The 22402-nt window shown below is 48.1% G+C and overlaps 1 protein-coding gene across 4 annotated transcripts in view; it reads right to left on the reverse strand.

Annotated features, from left to right (window-relative positions):
• SMOC1 (SPARC related modular calcium binding 1) overlaps positions 1 to 22402 on the reverse strand; it is a gene marked incomplete at its 5' end in the record, with an annotated part of 155549 nt that overhangs the window by 87486 nt on the left and 45661 nt on the right. For all 4 annotated transcript variants that reach the window (XM_082649739.1, XM_082649737.1, XM_082649736.1 and 1 more), the window contains 2 exons: positions 1972 to 2084; positions 3213 to 3378. In XM_082649739.1, the coding sequence (XP_082505865.1) occupies positions 1972 to 2084; positions 3213 to 3378 (279 nt within the window). The remainder of the gene's footprint in view (positions 1 to 1971; positions 2085 to 3212; positions 3379 to 22402) is intronic.

Genomic DNA, 22402 nt, shown 5'->3' on the forward strand with positions numbered 1-22402 from the left:
GTCAGCTTAACCCTGTGGTTCTCGATCCTGGCTGAACACTTTTTTTTTTTTCTTTTTTAAAACTCTACTTTATTGGTTGTCTTTTAATTTTATTTATGGATTATTATTATTTTTAAACATCTTTATTGGAGCATAATTGCTTTACAATGGTGTGTTACTTTCTGCTTTATAACAAAGTGAATCAGTTATACATATACATACGTTTTCATATCTCTTCCCTCTTGCGTCTCCCTCCCTCCCACCCTCCCTATCCCACCCCTCCAGGTGGTCACAAAGCACCGAGCTGATCTCCCTGTGCTATGCGGCTGCTTCCCACTAGCTCTCTATTTTACATTTGGTAGTGTATATATGTCCATGCCACTCTCTCACTTTGTGCCAGCTTACACCTTCCCCCTCCCCGTATCCTCAAGTCCATTCTCCAGTAGGTCTGCGTCTTTATTCCCATCCTGCCCCTAGGTTCTTCATGACTTTTTTTTAGATTCCATATATATGTGTTAGCATACGGTATTTGTTTTTCTCTTTCTGACTTACTTCACTCTGTATGACAGACTCTAGGTCCATCCACCTCACTACAAATAACTCAGTTTCGTTTCTTTTTATGGCTAACTGGCTGAACACTTGAATCAGCGGGGAAACTTTAAAAAATACGGAGTCCCGACCTCACCACCCCTCCCATTTCCACTTCCACCTGCCCTTGGTCTGAAATCAGCAATCCCCTGGGCCCAGCCCCGAAATGAAACCTGAAACCCAGTGGACCAGAGGCCAGCCTACAGCCTTTGCCCCAAGACTCAGGATTACCGGGAAGCTGTGTAAGTCCTGAGGCCTCTGCTTCCAGCCCTCAGGTAGTGGTCCCCGGACGCTACTCCACTCCACAGAGGGAGTCTGGGCACCAGGCCCGTCCCAAGCAAGTGCTGACCCACCCTTGTCCAGTGGTCCTCCCCACTTTCTTAGAGCCACCTCCACCCCTAGACTGTGTCCCCACCTGCAGCCTGAAAGCTTTACCACCCCTTGTCCCATGCTGCCCGTGTTTCAGTCTGTGCCAACTTCAACATAGCCAGCATTACTTTTACACAAGCTCTAGCCAGCAGATCATACAGGATCAGAGGTAGGACTGCCTGAAAGGAAATTTTAGTATCTGAGTGTATGCACACACGAGTGTACATGCACGCACATGCAGACACCACACACACACACAGATACCACATACCACACATCACACGCATATACCACACACACATACACAGGCACTCACATACACAGACAACCCCGCCCACACACGGAAACCACACAACACACACACACACACACATGCACAGATACCACACAACACACACATACACCGCACACAGACACACACACACAGACAACCCTCACACACACACAGAAACCACACAACACATGCACACAGTATCACACACCACACAACATACACCATACGCACACACAGATACCCACACACACAGACAACCCCCTACACACACACACACACACACAGATACCACACACCCACACATGCACTCACACTCCACAACCCCCAGACACTTTACACTCAAAGGGAGCAGAGCTTTGTTAGAGGTTTGGGGGCGGGAAGGAGGGGCATATAAAACGGGTAGTAATAAACAGTGAAGGGAATACGGGGGTTGCCCATGGAAACTGGCGAGGATAAGAAAAAATAATCAGCCTACATTTGACAGAAGAGAAAAATGAAGACGGCCAGCAGGGAGGATGGGGACCAAGCAATGCCAGTTTCCTGGCTCGTACCTGCATGAGCCTTTCAGGACCCACTGCCAGCTGGCAAGGGGTGGCATGGGGCCCAGGAGGGGGAGGCCGGCCCCAGAAAGCAACATGGAGGGTGTCAGAGAGTCCTCAGCTGTTTCCAGAAAGCGAGGCTCTCAGGGCCCTCCTGCTCCCAGGCCCTTCCCCCCAGCCTCAGCCCAGGACCCAGGCCTGAGAGACGTGGCCAAGGCCTACCTGGGTAAAGGAGCCATCCTCGCTGCACTCCGGGACAAACACCGCCTCCTGGGGCTTCTTGGCTTGCTCGAGGGCCTGAGCCCGCTCCAGGCGACACTTGCTCTGGCCAGCGTCTAAAAGAGGGAGGAGTGCATTTGAGATTCGCTTGGATCCCACACAGGAGCCATGGACAAAGCAGCTGCTGGTTCTAGAAATGCTGGGGGAAAAGCACTCTGCCGTGCAGGGGGCCCACACACAGCCAGCTGGCTGTTCCAAGGGCACAAGGGCAGGGGCTGGTGAGTGCCACGTGGCCTCACCTTCCTCTTAGTGGTACTCAGAAAAGTTGGGTGGGGGGTGGTCATATTTATACGAAGGTCTGTTTATTCTTTTTCTCCCAAGTATCCCCAGGCCCTCCTAGGGAAAAAAATGTTCTGCTTCTATTATTTTTCACTGGGTTTATTCAAAAACACGCAAGCCCAAGGAGTCTCAAAGATGTTTTGTAGTTCAAGAACTGCAAGCACTTTCTTTGGGAAATCAGAATTCGAGAGCGGCTGGCTTAGCCTCCCACAATTCCTATAATAGCTCTGACCAGTCCAGGGGTCACAAACTCACATACCTACAGGGCGTAGGAAAGTGATATAAATTAGAGAAGGGGCTGGGCGTGTGAAGAACGGCATTCAGCTTGGCAATACCATAGGGAGTGCTGAGGACTGTGGCAAACTGGAAAACGGGAGGACGTAGCTACTACTCAGCTCCAGCCACATGTTTGCCTTGAAGGAGGGAACTCAGTAACATCACCAGAGCTTCCAATTTTTTATGGGAAGTACAAAAATCCAGACTTTTAGGTTGAATTTCCCAACTTTTAAATGCTGTCTCAAATGTTTTAAATATTTTTAAACATGTGAGCTGACCAAACAAAATACATCTGTTGGCCAACAATGTGGAATCCCTATTTAGGAGCCAGCCACAATGTCTTGCCATTTTAAGCACCTCTACAAAAAAAATAATAATAATAAAAAATAAAAGCACTAGCCAAATAGCACATCTCTCTAAGCCCTGGTGGCGGTGTTTAAAAGCCAGAAAAGTACTCATCCTTCACTGGGCCAGTCCTCCTTCCCACATTGCCCGGTGGAAAGGACATGGGGAGAGGTTGGCAAGTGAAATGAATATAGACTCATTCTGAGCTCTCCCTATGGGGAGTGCCCCATGCAGGGAGCATGGTGCTCAGGTATCTCTCCTCTGCTGGGCACGTGCACACTCACCTTTGCATCTACCTCGATGTACCACACCCAGGGTTGGGTCTCGGCACTTGGCTCGCTGGTACTCACACATGGACTCGTAGGACCTGCCGTCAGAGGCACAGACAGGTTTGGGTTGAGTCCTGGAGCAGTGGAGGTTGCACTGAGGGTCACGGTCACTTATGAGAAACTAGGTTGGAAAAAAAGTGAAAGGGTACAGAGGTTACTTTTGCAAGAAAAGTAAGGATGAGTCCATGACTTACAATACTCGTTTGCCCTTGGGAAGCAAGTCCAGAATAAACCGAAAGTTATTAAGCCCTAGAAGTGGTAGGAAACTAAGCAGCCACAAACGCTAACCAAGGAAGGCATCCTGTGCTCAGTAATTCACATATAGGATCTCATTAATCCTCACAACCCTATGGAATAGGAAATACCTACTTTGTAGATAAGGAAACGGAAGGCTAGGGAGAGGTAACTTGCCGGGTTTTACACAGCTCTAAGTGGTGAATTTGAACCTAGATTGGTCAGAGGTCAAATCCAAGCTTTCACCATTGGGACAGTTGGTCTCCTGGTCCATGCTGATGGTCTCTGCACTTGGCTCTATTTGGGTACCTCCCCAAACCAGGAACTCACTAGCAATCTCTACTTTCCATCTCTGGAAAGTTTTATTGATTAGAAAGTAGTACTGAGCCCCCAGATCTATCACCTTTCCATTCTGCCCACTGCTCTCTGGCAGAATACAAGTTAAGCAATTTTCTATGAGAAAGGAATTTCCTGACTTAATATATCATCATCATCAGATTGTGAAATGCGGAGTTAAACAGTTTTCTTTACTGCAGAACTTCCCAGACGCCTTTGGTACATTCGTACACATTATGAATCTCCAAGAGGTAGAGCAGATTAAAGATACCAAAGATATCAAGATACCAAGATACCAAAGATACTGCAAAGTATTTGCTACTCTTCCTGTTGAGCTGTGGAGTCTAATTCCCCTCCTTTGAATCTGCGCCAGCCTCAGTAACTTGCTTGACCAATAAAATGCTGTGGCAGTGATGTTCTGGGACTTTTGAGCAAGGTTACATGAAGCCTTGCAGTTTCTTCCCGGGCCTCTTGCAACACTCACTCTGGGGGAAACCAGCCACCATGTAAGAAGCCCAACAACACTGAGACTGCCATGCTAGGAGGAAGCCCAAGCTAACATGAGGCGAAACCAAGTGGAGAGAGAAATGCCCAACCAACACGGGCACAGAGACATGTGAGTGAGGAAGCCTTCAGATGAGTCTAACCTCAGCAATCATCTGACTGCAACTAACAGAGATGAAAAGGAGTAACTGCTTGAGAGACCCTGAGCAAGACCCGCCCAGCTGAGCCCAGTCAACTCGCCAGAACCGTGAGAGTTAATAAGTTGTTGTTTTAAGCCATTAAGTTAAAAAAATTTTTTTCTATTGAAGTACAGTTGATTTATAATGTTTCAGGCGTACAGCAAGGCATTAAGTTTCGAGTGGTTTGTTACACAGCAATAGATAACCAGATCAAGAGCATATGTGATTATGTATCTCCCAAACTTATTTGACCATGAACCCCTTTCCCAGTGAAGCCCTGTTAACAACTGCAGAATACAGCTGGAAAACAATAACTGGACAATACAATCCACAACTCACCCCTGCACAGGATCAACTTCCCTCAGGCTGCCCCTGCTTAAAACCCTTGAGTGGTGCCCTTCTGTCCCTGGGGACCTTCACATGGTCTCCTGGCCTGGCAGATCTGACACTGGGGCCCCTTCTCTGGCCTCAGCTCTTCCTGTTCTGTCCCCCCCTTGCTGCCTGCTGGTCGGGCACACTGGCCTACTTTCCAGTTCCCAAATGGGCTACATTTGCTCCTACCCCTGGGCCTTTAGACACACTGTTCCTTCTCCCTTTCCTCCCACCCCTGCTCAGATTTGGGTTCATCTGGGAGGTTCTCCCTGACTCTCACAGGTGAGGACAGGTCCCCCTCTAATAACCTCTCACCCACCCCACACTTTTCCTTCAGGGCTCATAACATAGTTTGATGATGAATTGATTTTGTGATTTGATTAGCAATGGAATCCCCCACTCTGAGCTCCAAGAAGACAAGGATTCTGTCTCTTCTGTCCGTGAATACATCTCCAGCATCCAGCACAATGCTGCAGTACTTGATTATTTGTGGGATGAACGCATCCCTGAAGCAGCCTTTCCCACACAGCATTTACCTCCAAACCAGCTGGTGTGACGTGACAGGCCTGGTCTCCCAGGCTCCTGCCATCCCCGGGGATCACTGGGCCACTCCCCTACCCCACCCCCCATCTCCCTTTCTAAGCTTTTCCCCTCCCTCTCACATTACATGGTGGGCAGAGGTGGGCCACAGCTTCTTGCCCTAGCTCCACTTCAGAACGTAAGTTATCTCCGAGGCTGAGAGGTGAGTCTCTTCTCTCTCCATCCCCAACCCAGGCCCCTCTGCCACTACAGCCCTCTAAGCCTCCGACCCACTGGGCACCAGGGAAAACTTGGGACCCAAAGGTCCAGCTGAATGATGCAGGCTTGGAAGCCCTGGCTGTGGGCACCTGGATGCGCACAGGACCCAGGTGGCTGCAACCAGCAAAGCTGGACTAGAAGTCTCTCTTCTTCCCTCAGACTCATTCCTCATCTGTCTGCAGCCTAGAAATGCAGCCAGACCTGGCTCTGTAGTTCTGCCTGGTGAGCAGCAGGCGCCGGCCAGAGGCTGGGATCAGTGTTCTCACACTCTGGCTTGCAGGCCAACCAGTAGCCTCAAAGCTGTCCAAGAACAGATCAAGACACTGCTGTCACGCTACTCTCTCCTGGTCCGTGGAAGTCAGGGCTACTTACATGAAGTCAGACCCTGCTTTTAAGACCTATTTGTTAGTTATTTTGCCATGTCAATCCCCAGGAGCCAGGGAACAGCATGCCCTTTGTTCTCACGATCACACAAGGAGAGAAATACCCGTATCTTCTAACACCTGGGAAAATCAAGGAACTCATCCTTGGTCACAGAGGGATCTGGTTGCCAGACCTTAAGTCTGAAGAGTGATAATAATAAGTACTGATAATCATACGTCACTTACGATACGTTAACTAATTTAACCTTCCCAATAGCCCTAGGAGGCAGGGTACGCTAAGTGTGCGTCAGTGCTGAACTTGACACCCAGGGCCTGGCTCCAGAGCCACACTCCTAACCACTACACTGAACTGCCTTTAATTATCACAGAGTAACACTGCAAACAGAAACTCTGACCCAATTGCAAAATTGGATTCAGTTTGGGATTAGCAGATACGAACTACTATATAAAAAGCAAAAAAACAAGGTCCTACTGTATAGCACAGGGAACTATATTCAATATCTTGTAATAAACTCTAATGGAAAAACAACAAACAAACAAACAACTGGATTCCCAAGTCAAAAACTGTTTACCAAGAGCCTACTCCATGTGAGACACCAACTGCTGAAGATCAGATAAGACAGCCCTGCCCTCCAGGCACTTTAAACCTACTGTGAGAAGCTCCTCATACAGCTTTGTTCACCTTCAAAAAAGAGGAATTGTGGAAGACACGGTTTCTTTTCAAACTCAAAGAGGTTGCCCTGTTGTCTCTTCACAGCTCATGGGAGAGGGGAGCTGCAGGCATCCCTGTGGTGTTGAAGAACAGGCCATAAATTTGGTTTGGAAATGGTCTGCCCTGGGCCAACAGAGATGCCATGGCAGCTCTGCCGGAGACCAGCTTCATAACTAGGGGAACACTGCGTGGAGACAGACAGGTTAAAGGCAGCTTCAGAAGAAGCCCCACCTGTCTCCACACATGGAGATCCTTCCAGCTTCAGAAGAGCTCCCAAAAGGGTCCATCTAGAAATGACTGGCCCCCAAGGCCAAGGGAAAAAGTTCTGAAACAGTCCAGGACCGTTGCTAAAGACCATCTCCAATCATCTGTGGTGACTAATTTGTATCTATTTTAGGAACCAAAAAAGACAATGAGTTCTATAAAATGGAGGTTTGTTTTTTTTTATTGAGGTATAGTTGATTTACCATTTTGAATAAGCTTCTGGTGTACAATCAGTGATACACAATTTTTCAAGATTATACTCCATTTATAGTTATCACAAAATATTGTCTATATTCCCTGTGCTGTACAATACAGCCTTATTTATAAGGCTATATTGTGCAGCTTATTCATTTTATACATAGCTGTCTTTACCTCTTAATCCTTTACCCCTATCTTACCCCTCTCCCCTTCCCTCTCCCCACTGGCAACCACTAGTTTGTTCTCTATATCTGTGAGTCTGTTTCTTTTCTGTTATATTCACTAGTCTGTTGTATTTTTTAGATTCCACATATAAGTGATGTCATACAGTATTTGTCTCTCTCTGCCTGACTTATTTCACTAAGTGTAATACCCTCCAAGTCCATCCATGCTGTTGCAAGTGGCAACGTCTCATTCTTTTTTATGGCTGAGTAGTATTCCATTATATATATGTATATATGTATATATATGTATATATATATATACACCACATCTTCTTTGTCCATTAATGACTATGCCCTAATAGGTTCACCCAAACCTCCAGGGACCCTAGGGCATTACTTGGGTCCACAAACACTGCTTGTTCAGCCATCCACTGATCCACTTTTATACTTAACAAGCAAGCACTACGATGCCCCCTGCATGCAAGGCATGGGAAGCAGAACACAGCCAGCATAGTCCTGCCCTCAACGAGCTTGCACTCTAGGGTGGAGAGAACAAGCAACCTGACATCGATCATGCAGCAAGGGAACAGGATACCACAGGACCAAGAGAAGATTTCATTCTTGGGACTCAGCAATGCTACAAAGCCACAGAGTCCAAAAGAACTTTCTGCAGTGATGGACATGTTCTATATCTGTGCCATCCAGTGTGGAAGCCACAAGCCACGTGTGGCTATGAAGCACTAAATCGTAGCTAATGCAACTGAAGGACTAAATCTTTGGTTGCATTTAGTTAACTTAACTTTGCATAGCCATATGTGGCTAGTGGCTGCCAGATTGACGAGCACAGCTATTGTGGGGAGGGGCGGGGGGGTGGGGAGAGAATGGCTCACCCTCACTGGAGTTTCTCCTAGTTGAGCCAAGCTACGACAGACTGGACCAAGAAGCAGATCCTGCGATAATATCTGCATTTGGAAACTGGACATGAAATCATGAATTCGTTATTATGGGTTTCAACAGCAGAACATCCCAGGAGTTCAACACAGTCCACCTGCAGTCACAAAGACAGAGTTTTCTTCTCTTCTGGAGACAAGAGGGACAGGCTGCAAGTACCCAGGACCTCCCACGACTGGGTCATTTCTCTCGGCCCACAGACAAAGCTTGAAGGGTCTGAGTCACCCTGCTGGAACTGAACCCCCGGGCCACAGAAGTCTGTTGTGGGCTCAAGAGCAATCAGAGTTGGTGGAAAGTTTTGGTGCTGGGCAGAGGCAAGCTGTCTCCCCGACGAGGCAGACGCTAAACCATTTCCCTCTGGGGAGGAAATAGTATTTTCATAAAAATCCTCACATCCCTTCCCTTCCTTCTTCCTCACCAAAAGACAACAAAAACAAAATAATTATGTTAAGTATGATTGTGTAATACAGAAACCAAACGAAAGGGGCTGGGACAATTGTGCATTTGCAAACGGTTCCTATTCCCTCCCTCTCTCCTTGGGGAGTGAGCGATTCCAAAGCAAACACACAGCATTTTGTGTTCTGCTCGCATCTGTAAAGGAGGACAAGCACTTGAAATACATAAAAACAATCCATCCTTCCTACCGGAAAAGGGAGCTGCCGACGGGGGCTGTGTCCACCAGAGAAGAGGTGGGGGTAAATGAAATCAATGTTAGACCTACAGTCCCTTCTGTCTGAAATGCGCACACGTTGATCCTTGCCCTCAGGTTCCAGAAGAGCAGAATGTAAACCCTGCCACAGCTTTTGCTCAGGGAGACCACTCCAGTACCACAAGCTGTGTTAGGTTTGACAGACTGCCAAGTTTCCATGACAATAGAGGGAACAACAGAGGCAGCCTAAGGTTCCATCTGGGAGGAGATGTTCAATTCTTTATAATAGGGAGTTGGTTTCACAGCCTTAACTTCCACCTGTACCATGCTGATTTCACCAGCATCTAAAATTCTAAAAAGGCATCTTGCTGGAAACATGCCTATATCTATATTTTTCCCAGGTATAGAAGAGGGGGCAGGAACTGTACTCTACAACCAGGGCAATGGTTTGGAAGTGTGAGGTCCACAAGTTGGAGGAGCAAGTGGCATTCCCTTTATGATATCAGACTAAAAATCACAGGCCAAACTCAAATAATTTGAGGGGTTTTTTTAAATAAATTCATTCATAACACAGCTTCGGCTACTCACTTTTAACTTTTTTGTTTCACTCATCAATTGCTGGAAAACAAACCACCCCCATACTCAGTGGCTTCAAACTATTCATCGTTTCTCCCAATTCTCTGGGTTGGCTGGGTTCAGCTGGGAGGTTCTTCTGATCCACATGGTTTCAGCTGAGATAACAACCAGGCTGCATTCATCTGGGAGCATGGCTGGGGCCTGGAGCATACACTGTGACTTCAGGCACTGGTGCCTAGTTGGAGTGCCTGAAGTGGCAGGGAGCCTGGCTGGGCCTCTCTCTCCAGCAGGTTTTCTTCTTTTATCCACGATGACTTCTTTCAATCCTAAATCTCATGTATAGATGTTTGACTTTTTGCCACCAAACTTTCTCCCAAGTTCCAATTCCACACCGCCACTGAAGTCATCATCCTAAGAAGCAAATGCTTTTGTGTTTTAAACACTACTGTTAACTTCCTTGGAGCTCCTGCTGCCTTGTGTTCATATGCCTATCAAAACCCTTGATATACTTCATTATCATTTATGTAGGTACATGTCTAGAAAAGACTGTGTCTTATTCTTCTTTATGTACACAGGGCCTAACCCAGTGCCTGATCCAATGCAGTTGTTCAATACATGTTTGAAGAATGAATGGGTGAATATCAAACCTTACCTAAAAGATATCCTTTTTCTATCACTTACTAGAAAAAGAGATACTCTTTGTCCAACCACCACCAAAAGTTTAACACTCTCAAATGCATAGAATAATGGAAGCTGTTGGGTCCCTTTTTTTTTTCTTTTAAGAAAAATCTATCAGATAAAGAAAGCCATACATTAACCATTGGATTTTCCCCTTGAATTTAAGGAAAGGAAAAAAACATCCCTGAGTCACCGAAGAGAATGTAGCTGAGCGGCTGAGACAGTATCCATATACCCACAGTATCATCATAAGATATCATCAGTAATTGTCCCTAGAATTCATTCCCAGTGAAACTGGCCTTAGCCTGAGAATTTTCCTCACAAAGCCTTGGAAGGCTTTCCACCACCCTGCAGATAAGTCATGTCACCCATAAGTCTGGCAGTCATCTGAGATGCCCAAGGTTGCTAAGCCTGAAGTGAGTTATGTTAAGGCAGGAAACTCTGACAATTTAACAGCCAATGTGATTAGCACTCTGGTTTTTCTGAGCTACCATATGCACGTACTTGAGTAAGAACAACAGCCAGATTCATTTATTAATCATATTTTTGACACCCTGAATTAATTTTTTCCATAGTGATTCTATGTTATAAATAATGGTGAGTGTCCCAACCCAATCTGCTAATGTCTACTTGGAAGGAAGAGAAGGAGGAGCCCTACCCCGTGTGCCTGCTGAGTAGGTAACGGGCACGTTACCTAGGCCCCCAGTGCCAGCCCCCCGAACTGGGTGGAAATCCTTGGCCCCCTCGTGCTGTTCCTTCCTGCCTCGGGATTTGGCACGTGTGGGCCCTTTTCCCTGGACTGTGCTTCCACCTCATAAACTCCTATTCATCCTTCAGTCTCAGTGCAGATGCCGCTTCCTCAGGGCATTTGACTTCTCTGCTAAGTCAGGACCCTGTGATAAGCCTCCACACACCCTGCACTTTCCACTGTGGCCTGGGTCACGATTGTAATTAAATAACCAACTATTTAATTATATGTTCCTTGCCCCTCCTCCCCACTAAGCTGAAAGCTCCCTGCAGGCAGGAACCACAATCTGCTGGGTGTCACCCTGCTGGATCCCCAGTGCCCAGCAGGGGCCTCGCTCAATAGATGCAATAAATATCTATTGAGTGAATGAATGAAGAGTAAACTGAGGCTTGGCCAGGTTGAGCTAGTAAGTGGTAGACCACGCCTCTCAGTCTGACTCAGTGGCCCAGATTCTTTCTGCTACACCTCACTGCCTCCTTCAAGGCAGGACGGCGAGCGCTGAGCCCCGGAGGGTGGAGCTGGGGGCTGTCTGTTGTTAGCTCTGGCATCAGTGGCTGGGGTCTTGGCGGCGGCCCCTCTGGTGGACAGCAGAGGAGGAGGACTCGGCAAGCAAAGGGAGCTTTCCACAAGGAGGGATTTTTTTTTCCCCGTTATGTTTGTAAGTCCAAGTCCAGCTCAAGTTTTTAGACCTCAGGCACTAAATAGCATTTCTGGGAGGTACGTCTGCTCTTGAAAGGGGGAATAGCAGTGCCTGGAACAAAAAGTCGAGAACCAGGGGCTTCCCTGGTGGTGCAGTGGTTGAGAGTCCGCCTGCTGATGCAGGGGACACGGGTTCGTGCCCCGGTCCGGGAAGATCCCACATGCCACGGAGCAGCTGTGCCCGTGAGCCATGGCCACTGAGCCTGCGCGTCCGGAGCCTGTGCTCCGGACGGGAGAGGCCAAAGCAGTGAGAGGCCCGCGTACCGCAAAAAAAAAAAAAAAAAAAAAGTCGATAACCACGTTCCAGACGTCTAGCTGCATGCAGCTCGGCCGCTCACTCTCCAATCAGGCACTGTCCGCCTCCCGTCACCGGATTCACCATCCTCACAACCAGACTTTGGTCTTTTTCTCCAAGGACCGTGTCTTTGGGAACAAGGAGCCGTTTCACATGAGAACATCACTCACCCACCCTCTATCTAATCCATCATCTGCCCTGAAAATCCACATCCCCATTTCTGCCAGCTCGCTCTCACCCTTCCCTGACCCCAGAGCCACGGCATTTACACAGGTGCAAAGGAGGGCCTCGATCAGGGCCGGCCTCAGAGTGGGGCTCCCGGAGATGGAGGAGGGGAGATAAGGGAGGTCAAAGGGAAGGGGAGGTCTGCAGTATCAGCGGCGTCTGCTCTTCTTCTCCACACCTCCACGAGCGAGGCCTGACAACAGCACGCCCGATTAAAGGGCTTTTCACGCTGCTGAGGGAAAGCAGACGTCCCCCTCCAGCTGTTTGGCAGCTGGAACCACTTCTGTTGCTTTAGCCAGGAGAGGCCTGACCCCTGTCACCCCAGCCCCACCCCCTCCCCAAGGGAGGAATTTCGTGGTCACCCCAGCCTGTCCACCCAGTTTCCCTCCTCCACTGCGCCCCCCACAGTACAGGAATGATGGAGCAGGACCCAGGGGACAAGGCTGTCTTACATCAGGTGCCGTTGTGGGGGAGGGGTGGGGGAGGGTCAGTGGGTTTGACATAGCAGCTGGGACCCTGGATGGAAAGAGGCACTAACAAGGCTGCAAAGGTAAAGCTTCTAACTCACACAGACCCTGTCCACACCCCCAAACCATGCCCCATGCCAGCCTATTAGAAAGGCGGGCACAGATCAAGGGTGGGTTAGGGCCCAGGTCATCAGATTTCCAAAATATGAAGCATTCTTCCAAGTGAAAGGAGCCAGACTCAAAAAGCTACACACTGTCTGGGTCCATTTACGTGACAATCTGGAAAAGGCAAAACTACACGGATAGAAATCAGATCTGTGATTGCCGGGGACTGGAGGTAGGGGGAGAAGTATGAGAGAATGGGAGAGGTGGCAGTAGTCTCTATCTTGAGTATGATGGTGGTGATGGAACTACAAAAATTTGTTAAAAACCATCCAAGTGTACACCTTAAAAAGGTGAAGTGGGGCTTCCCTGGTGGCGCAGTGGTGGAGAGTCCGCCTGCCGATGCAGGGGACACGGGTTCGTGCCCCGGTCCGGGAAGATCCCACATACTGGGCCCGTAAGCCATGGCCGCTGAGCCTGCGCCTCCGGAGCCTGTGCTCCGCAACGGGAGAGGCCACAACAGTGAGAGGCCCGCGTACCGCAAAAAAAAAAAAAAAAAAAAAAGGTGAAGTGTACTGCGTATAAATCCTATCTCAATAAACAAAAAAGAGAAAAGCACAAAACTAAAGAAAAACATCAGACCTCCCATAGGTACACAAAGAGGTTTCTGGAGATTTCTCCTCCCACCCCCTTCAATGACCAGGCATCAGGCTAGGTGCATTGGGGGTTATGAAAATAAACAAGAACAAAGGCCCTGCCCCCAAAAGTGGATCCGGTTGCCAAGACGGACATGTGTACAGCTAACTCCATCAGGACATCATTTTCAAAACCAGCAACCAGGAATCAAAGCCTAAGTCACAAACAGACAAAAGGATAGACTATTTGAAAATGGGATGCCAGGAAGTCCAAGATGTAAGATGGCTAACTCTTTAAGAGAGAGAGGAGAGGAGAGGAGAGGAAGGAAAAAGAGGCATCCATTCAGCAAAGAATAACTGAGCACCTATGCTGAGTGTTGGGGACAGAGCAGCTGGCCCCATGTTCTGAGGGGTCAGAGCAAGAAGTTAATGCAGACTGCAAGGATGCAGGTGGATTTCTCAGAAAAGGGGCCGTGACTGGGTGGTAAAGGATTTCAACAAGCAGGAAGGGTTGTTAAGGGCATTCTAAGCAACAGCAACAGGTACACAAAAGTAAAGAAGCAAATTCGAAAGATAGTTTTGAAATGACCATTTATGGAAGACATAAGGCTTTAGGGCCAGGTTTGGGGTGAGATCATGGAGGGTCTTAAAACTCCCATTTGCCTTTTGTTTCCTTAAAGAATTGGAAGCCAGTGAAAAAAGTAAAAGACAAGATCAGACGTGAGCTTTAGAAACCTCTGGCAGGGATGTGAAAGACAACAGAGAGACTGATTAGGGGGTTACTATAGCTGAACATAAAGGCAGGAGGAATTTCGAGAAGAGGGGGCATACATGAGCCAAGGAAGTGGCTGCGTGAGACAACTGGGTGAGATAAAAGCACCAAGAACCAAATAGCTGTCTGTGGGGAGTGGGATTGCGGCCCGGTGGAGATGCTCTGTGTTCTCCATCACAGCCCGGAGGGACTTCCGCGAGGCTAGGAAGGGAAAGGTCGGGGCAGGGGGATGCCACAAGCACGCGTGTCGGCAAGGAAGAAGGAGACACAGCGAACAGGTAGAGATGAAAATATTTCTTTGAACGAGCGGAATCCCTTAGCTTAAAAACCATTTAGGTTTTAGCCCTCCTCGATCACCGACAGGGCGACAAGCCTTCTGATCAGAGGCACAAAGCATTTATTTTTGTTTCCCGCTTGCAAGACCCCAGTCACTAAATTCTAGCCAATGGAACTCAGGAAGCGAGGGCATAGAGAAAGTCACTGGCCCATCCCCCCACCCCGCATCCCTCAAACTCTGCCACCAGTGTAAATAAAAACACCTTGCTCTCCAGGACCCAGATTTTTTTTTTTTCAGTTCTCTCAGCCCATTAGCCCCGGAAAAAAATAAAGGTTACATTGATGATATTAACAAGGAACAACAAAGTGGTCTTGTACTCAGGGTACATCCAAGAGATGGTGGATTACAAGAGAACTCAGACTTGGTATGCAAAGCAAAGAGGACAGCGAAGGTGTTCTTAAGTACCTGTTTTGCTCTAAGTGCCAATTCATCTCAATGACACACACGTCTGGCAGTCAGCGTTTGCTAAATTAGCACTATCTCTCTACCTGGCAAGAGCAATTTATTCCACCAAGGCTAGTGGTTCCTTACAAGGTTATCCTTGGACACTCCCACAGGCTCTGCCCGGGGACATGCTTCAAGTTTCCAGCGGGTATTAGTAAGAACGGAACTATCTCACACATCACTGAGCATCCTGGCTAGTGGCGATGGGGCCCAGACACGACTCCTGCACATCCTGGCCCTGCCCCACCATCCTCAGTCCCACCCTCACTAGTAGCATTTTATGCCTTGTGATGTGTGACATTTGGTTTATAACCACGGGAATGAGTAAGGAGACTGGTCAGGATTGGGGGTAATGACTATGGTGAGAGATGACTGGGCTTGGTCCTGACCCAGCTGGGTGCTGGGCAGTGACTGAGACCCTCTGGCTGGAAGGACAAGGTCCACAAACAGAACTGTTTTCACAGGAGGCTTGGTGAGATTCTGGGAAAAGTAGGAGATGCAGAATCTGAAAAGGCTGTGTTCAAGAGGTTCCAGGTCACTTTGAGAGATTCTAGGCATACACAGAGCTATTTCAGGGCCTAGGTGACAAAGAGACACGGAAATGAGGCAGGACCTTTCCCCATCTCTGCCTGAAACCCAGCCCTGCCCTGGCAACTGAACCAACAGCTCTGGCAGCTGCCGGAGATAGTTCCACTGGCACAGACTCGGGCCTTCTCATTATGGGCACTGCCAGCAATGAGGTTCCTCTGGGCGAAGGGTAAAATTATGACTAGTTTGTGGAAATATGTAAAGCACCCCAAAGAAGGGACTGAGAGGAATTGCCGTTTGAGTAGATGAGGGTCTTGTAGTCATTGCAATTTGGCAGTAAAGGTCAACGTGTCACCATTTTGTCCTCAACAGACAGAAGAGACCTGGAAATACCAGTTCTAAGAAAGACGCTAGAAGGAGTGCAGGCCCACTTAGCAGGCTGCCGAAGCCAAAACAAGCAGCCTGAACTTAAGGAGAATTTGCAAAGGCCAGCTGAGCATCCAGAAATCCAGTTTCCAAAATGGCAACACTGGATATGGTTGTCAGGCTCCCAGGCTGGTCAACAAAATGCCTCAGTACCTCATTATGTGGCTAAAATAAAGCGACTAACACACAGCCCAGAACAGAGGGGTGGGAGTCGGGCAGTCCCCCAAATGAAAGGGCTGGGCAGCTGAACCTGTTCGTGAGCTAAGACCTGAGTGTGTCCACTGTACGGACACACGCACATGTGTGTGCACACACTCGCACACTTACTAAGAGCCCTTAGCAAGTAATCTTTTGCGGGGCGCAATTACCACCTCTGGTTCGAGAGTGCAGAGTGAAGAACATTAGGGGAGAAAGCTGCTAGCTAAGTTACGTGCAAAAACAATGACTCTGGAAGTCTTTGTTTTCCTCTCCTTGTGGATTTGCTCTGTGCTGTCAGCTGTAAGTCCTTCAACACCACCAAATGTTCCCCATAGGAGGGGAATGGACACTGTTTACTGAACCCCACAGCACCCAGAGAGGTCACGATCAGACACTCCTGCACCCAGAGAGGTCACGATCAGACACTCCTGGTCACCTCCCCCTGACAATGGGTGAGTTGTGCAGGTGAGATCCCCAACCAGCATGTTTCCTGTCCACACCCCTAACACCGAGAGCCCGCAGCATCCTGTGTGGTGGAGAGGCCCCAAAGCCCCCTTTGGGACTGAACCCCTTAACCTGAAAAACAGACCCTCATCTTGGCCGCGTTCCCTTCCTCATCTTGCTAGAGGGCCACCTTTAGCCCTCACCATCCGCCACTTGGGATTCTTGATGCTGCTGCTGTTAGTTTTCTGCCCTTAGAAGATATTTGTCCACTTGCCTATTCTGCAGTGAGTCCTCCAGCCTTTTCCACTTACTGCTCCCCTTATCACCACAGAAGGGCCCCAAAGAGCCTCACCACAGCCCACCCAAGATAAAAGGCTTCCACACAAAGTATAAACATAACGGGAAGGAGAGGCAGGAGTATTACACCCTCCCAGCCTCTGGGAATTATTCCATGGCTCCACGATAACTAAATGGAGAAACTGGTATACTTTCAATGTCACGGGATTATCGCGGAGGAAAATGTCATTTTAATGCCCATTTCGCTTGGACCAGATATGATGGCATATACACACAGGCGCATCTTCGTCTCTACTTACACAGTGGAGCAATTTATATTGACAAGGGAGATAACAGACGAAGAAACGTTTTATCCACAGCACTTGAGGAAATCCACTCCCTTACAGCACTAAGCCCTGGGGATGAGAGCTGAGCAAGTACAGACTAAAACAAACAGAAGAGGAAATCCCAGTCTTGCTATGTCATCGAATTATGTCGGGGCTGTGTGTGCTTAAACTGTGTGTTTCCTTTTATTGCTCTTTCCACTGTCATCTTGAGATCCTGCTGCAGTATGCTGGCCTCCAGATCACCAAACACCAAACGCACAAGCATAGACACACACACCCAATGCCTTTAAAGTCACTCACAGACAAAAGAGAAGAAAGAGGTGGGCCCATGTGGGACTGCCATGTGCCACGTTAAACCTGATGCTGTCACATTGTCTCGGGCTGAAAATCCCCACTGCGTAGCTCAGACAAGGATTAATTACTGCTGTCCAGAGCCCGGCCTCACATCTTACTTCACACAAGTCTGAGGCTGTTTTGGGCAGGAGAGAAATCCTGCCCAAACTGGGCCAAGGAAAAGTCAATAAAACCATGTCAAATTCTACAGGCAGGGATGGTCTTGAGTGGAAACCCAGAACAAGCCCATTCCTGAGAGAGAGAGACCGAAAGAATGGTTCTTCCGTTTTCCAACCCTTTTAGGTCTCGGGCACAGAGAAAGTCTTTCTTTTAAGGATAAAAACTTGTATTTGACTTGTGAGGACCTTTTTCTTTTAGTCCAGACATTTATAACCCTTAAGTTCAGATCTCCCTCAAATGTTGGATGAGGTGACCTGATTGAGAGGACATCTACCTTTGCACTTAGCAGATCCCATCAGGTAAGCAATCCTGTGGAAACGAGGCAGCAAGGGGCAGGCTAGATTTACTCAGCAGAGCCTGCAGGGCGCACAGAGCAAGCCGGCCCACTCCCAGGGAATGGGACTCCTCCTTTGTGCTGTGAGGTACAGTGCCCACAAAGACTGCGCACTAAAGACTGTTAATCCAGGCCCCAAGGGCGGTCTCAAGGCCAAGGAAATGCTCACAATATAAAGTGAAATAAAACCAAAGTAGAATATCAAACATATATGTGTGTGTGCAGATAGATAATACTAGAGAGACAGATAAACGTGCATGTATATATACACACATACATGCATATACATAATACATGCATGTACACAAGTGTACTTAGGTATATCTTCCTTCCACTCCAGAGAGACAGAGAGAAAGAGAGAGGACAAAAGATAGAAGGAAATACACCAAAATGTTAACAGTGGCTATCTCCGAATGCTGGGAATATAGATGTGTTTGATCGGTATTTTCCTTTTCACTTTTCTTTATTTTCCAAGGTTCCTACAATATGCTTGCTTCAAGGGAGTTTGAAAGGGAAGCACACACAAAACTCCACTGACCCAGGCCTGCCTCTTAAGCAAAGTTGCCTTCAAAACTCTAGCCCAAGCTCTGGTGTCACCTCAGGATCATCAAAGCCTGAGAGCCAGAGGTCCACCCAGGCCAGGCACTGGGAGAAACTTGCCCTAGCTGGGAGTGGGAGGGCAGGGCAGCCTTCCTCTGGGCTTCTTTATCTCCTGGCGTCTGATCAGATTTCCTGTTCTGCGCCACACACACAGCTCTCGTAAAGAAGACACAGAACAACTCAGCATCCTTTCCACGGGGTGTCATGCTGGGCCGGATGATCCCAGAGCAGCATCCCTCCAGGCAACAGCCTTGTCACCACGGCATCTCCTGCTTCAGCTCAGGTGGCCCAGCCAGTCTCCAGCCTTCCCGACTGAAGGAACTCTGAATCTCACCCATCGGAATGAACTCTAATCTTCCGGTCCAAAGCGATGCAGTGACAGGGTTTGCCAGCAGCCTTCAGCAGCCTTCCAAAGGCACACATGTAGCTGGCATCAACCATCACACTGCAGGGTGATGACGGGTGGTGAGTATGCTGTCATCTGTGGGGATGGGGGAGGAGTGAAAATCCATGGCTAAAAATGAGGCCTTGGGGGGACAAGCAGCTGTGGCTTCAGGTATGGGAGGGAAAGGGAGGGCCATCTGCTCTCCCATCATTCCTGCAAGATGCCTTTTAGAACAAAAATGTCCTTGCATTTCCTTCCTTGCAAAGTGAATCAAAACTTGCAAAGTAGTTCTGTATCCTGGCTCCACAAATTGCCGCATTCATTCATGGGATAAATATTTACTAACCTTTCTATGGACCCGGCTTGGTGCTGGGCACTGGGCGCAGTGAGGGCCACAGTGACACGGTCCCTGCCCTCGAGGGCTGTGCTGAGTCTCTACAACCCTCCTGCTCACAGTTCACACACAGATAATGTTCTTCTAGATCCTAGGTACCCCCAAGCCCTACAGAGTCGAGACCCAGGCACAGGTTTCAGAGTCGGAATAAGCCAAAGTAGGACATGCCACCCATACGTGACAGACTCCTCGGGGAAGGCTCTTCTTGGTCTGAACCCTAACACGGCTGATCCCACACACAGAAGACAGTGCCATTCCTGAGCTTATCCAGAGAAACAGATCGGGCCTAAAGAGAGCCCAGAAAACTGGCTGTTAGAGGGACTCACGAGGCCCCCAGACCAAGTCCTGACGTTGCTCAGGGTCAGACAGTGTCAAGATCCGGGGGAGACTGCCTCCCAGCCTGGCCTCCAAAAAGACAGGGCTAAGGTAACGTGCTGGAGCACTTGAGGAAACTGTTCTTCGTACGGAAAGCAGAGAAAGACAATTTCCCAACTGCCTCTTTTTACCTGAATAGATTGTGTCCTCCCAAGTCTTAACGCATTTAAAAAACATTTCTGAAGAAGATGCTTAAAGTCGAAGCATCTTTACTTTAAATAGATTCTCCATGCCAGATCTAAATCTGTTGGGGTCTCAGTATCCACCAGAAAACTGCCTAAAAACCCTATATTTTAGTGTGGAAGTTCCAAAAAAGAAGACTATATTTATCTAACCTAGGCTATAAAACACCTAATTGCACAGCTAAAATTTCAAAGCACTCTAAGGGAAAGTTGGAGGGGATGGGGCCATAACAGAAATAACTTGCAGGGAAAAAGAGAGAGGGGGTTCTCATCTGTTGTATTGACTTCTGTGTGCGAGGCACAGTGCAAGGCATCTTGCGTAAATTATTTTCAGTGACCCTGACAACCCAAGAGATAATACTTTGCATCCTACTTGGCAGGTGAGGAAACTGAGGCTCGGAGAAGTTAAGCAACTGCTCAAGGTTACACAGTCAGAATCCAAGCCCACAGCTATGACTCCATAATATCACAGCCAGCAAGGACCAGAGAACCGTTTGAGGACCCACAAGAGTTACCTGATCTAACCTTGGTCTACATAAATGCTCAGCAGTCCGAAAAATGCAATCTGACGTGGCTATGTCCTCACACAAAGCTGAGTAAAGAAGACGTAGACTTCTAATACCCTGTCACCACAGTCTCACTGCGTCCCACCCACCCCCTTATAAAAGGATGGGACAGGAGGGCAGTGAGGAAGAGTAGGACTAAACAAAGACTCTGGATCCTTCACAGGCTGCAACAGCTGGTCCCCAGAGGCACTTTTCCCAGTACCCCACACTTCCCACCCCTGTGGTCTAGCTCAGCCCCATCTTCCCAGCTCCTCCAGCTGGATTGGGGGCTGCTCTGTCTCTCTCGGGGAGCTGCTCTCTGACACAGTCAGGTGAAAATAACGGGGGTAAAGTTCAGAGTCAATGCCATTCTATTTCTGATGTGGGGAAAGGGGGTTGTCCTTCTTTATGAGTCGGGGGGAAGATGGATGACAAACTAACTCAATACCCCAACTGTCAGGCAGCTGTGACATTTGTAATAGCAACCAGATCTGAGCCTTTCACAGGACACAGCAAAGAAGGTTCTATTTGGAAAGTGCTCTGTACCTGGCAGAAAATGCAGGTGTTAAAGGCAGAGACTTTGAGTCCCGGGATCAGTCCCTGGACTGTGGACTTCGGTCAAGATACTCGATGAGTCTCAGTTTCCTCATCTGTTAAGACTGGAAATGTAGCAGTTCTATCAAAAGTAGAACTGAGAATAAAAGAGTAGGTTGGTAGGCTTCCCTGGTGGCACAGTGGTTGAGAGTCCGCCTGCCGATGCAGGGGACACGGGTTCGTGCCCCGGTCCGGGAAGATCCCACATGCCGTGGAGCGGCTGGGCCCGTGAGCCACGGCCGCTGAGCCTGCGCATCCGGAGCCTGTGCTCCGCAACGGGAGAGGCCACAACAGTGCGAGGCCTGTGTACCGCAAAAAAAAAAAAGTAGGTTGGTATCTTAAAAGTTCTTGATAAATCTTAGCTACTACTATATTATTACTTCTATTATCAACTAAATCAGGGTTGTTCAAACTGCATTCTGAGTTTCACATGTTCTCACTAAAGACCCTTGGGGACTGTTCGGCAAACAAAGGTAAACTTTGGATATTTTGTGAAATTGCCCATTTTCTTTGTATTTTCCATTTGTGTGAGTGCATTTCTTTCTAATTTTATAGTACAGTGATTTTCAACTCACAGCTGTATCATCCAGAACCATGGCAAAAAGAAGTAGAAAATATTTAAGTTCCAAAAAGTTTCAAGTTAAAGAACAGTGCCACAATTACTAACTATAATCAAAATGTCTTTATGGAGAGGGCAACAATGAATATTTTTCAATGGGAGAATAATATTACTACAAACCCACAATTGCCATCTGACTCCCACAATAAGTAAATACTACTCCTCCAAACACTCTATCTAGACCTCATTCTTTCCAGTAAGGGTCACTGGCTTGAAGAGTACGATAAAAACTTAAACATTCATGTTGCAACAAAACTGTACGTTTTTTGCTTGCGCAGAGGGTACAGCTTTGTGGCAACATGAATGTCAGAGAAGCATCTCACTTCTAAAGTCTCGCTTTGTACATCGTAATATGTGTGTCCCCTTATACACACTAAAATATGGTTTGACTTAATGTAAGAGTGCCATGTATTCAAGAAGTCTCAGAATGGCTGCCCTAGGCTGGTCTGGTCTTATGTGGCTCATCTCACAATCGCTCAGAACGCCTTGTGGGGTGAACAGAAGGTGACAGTAGGAGAACCAATATCCCCATCTCCCCAAATCTTTCAGCCCCGCCTGACAGAGCACCTTTGCCCCCTCCCTCCATCCTCCCCATCCCAGCTCCTGCGGTCACCAGGAGACAACCGACATGGCCCTGCCAGCCAGCATCTCCCATCTTCAGGC

The sequence above is a fragment of the Grampus griseus genome (assembly GCF_964374135.1).
Source record: "Grampus griseus genome assembly, chromosome: 2".
Taxonomy (NCBI): Eukaryota; Metazoa; Chordata; class Mammalia; order Artiodactyla; family Delphinidae; genus Grampus; species Grampus griseus.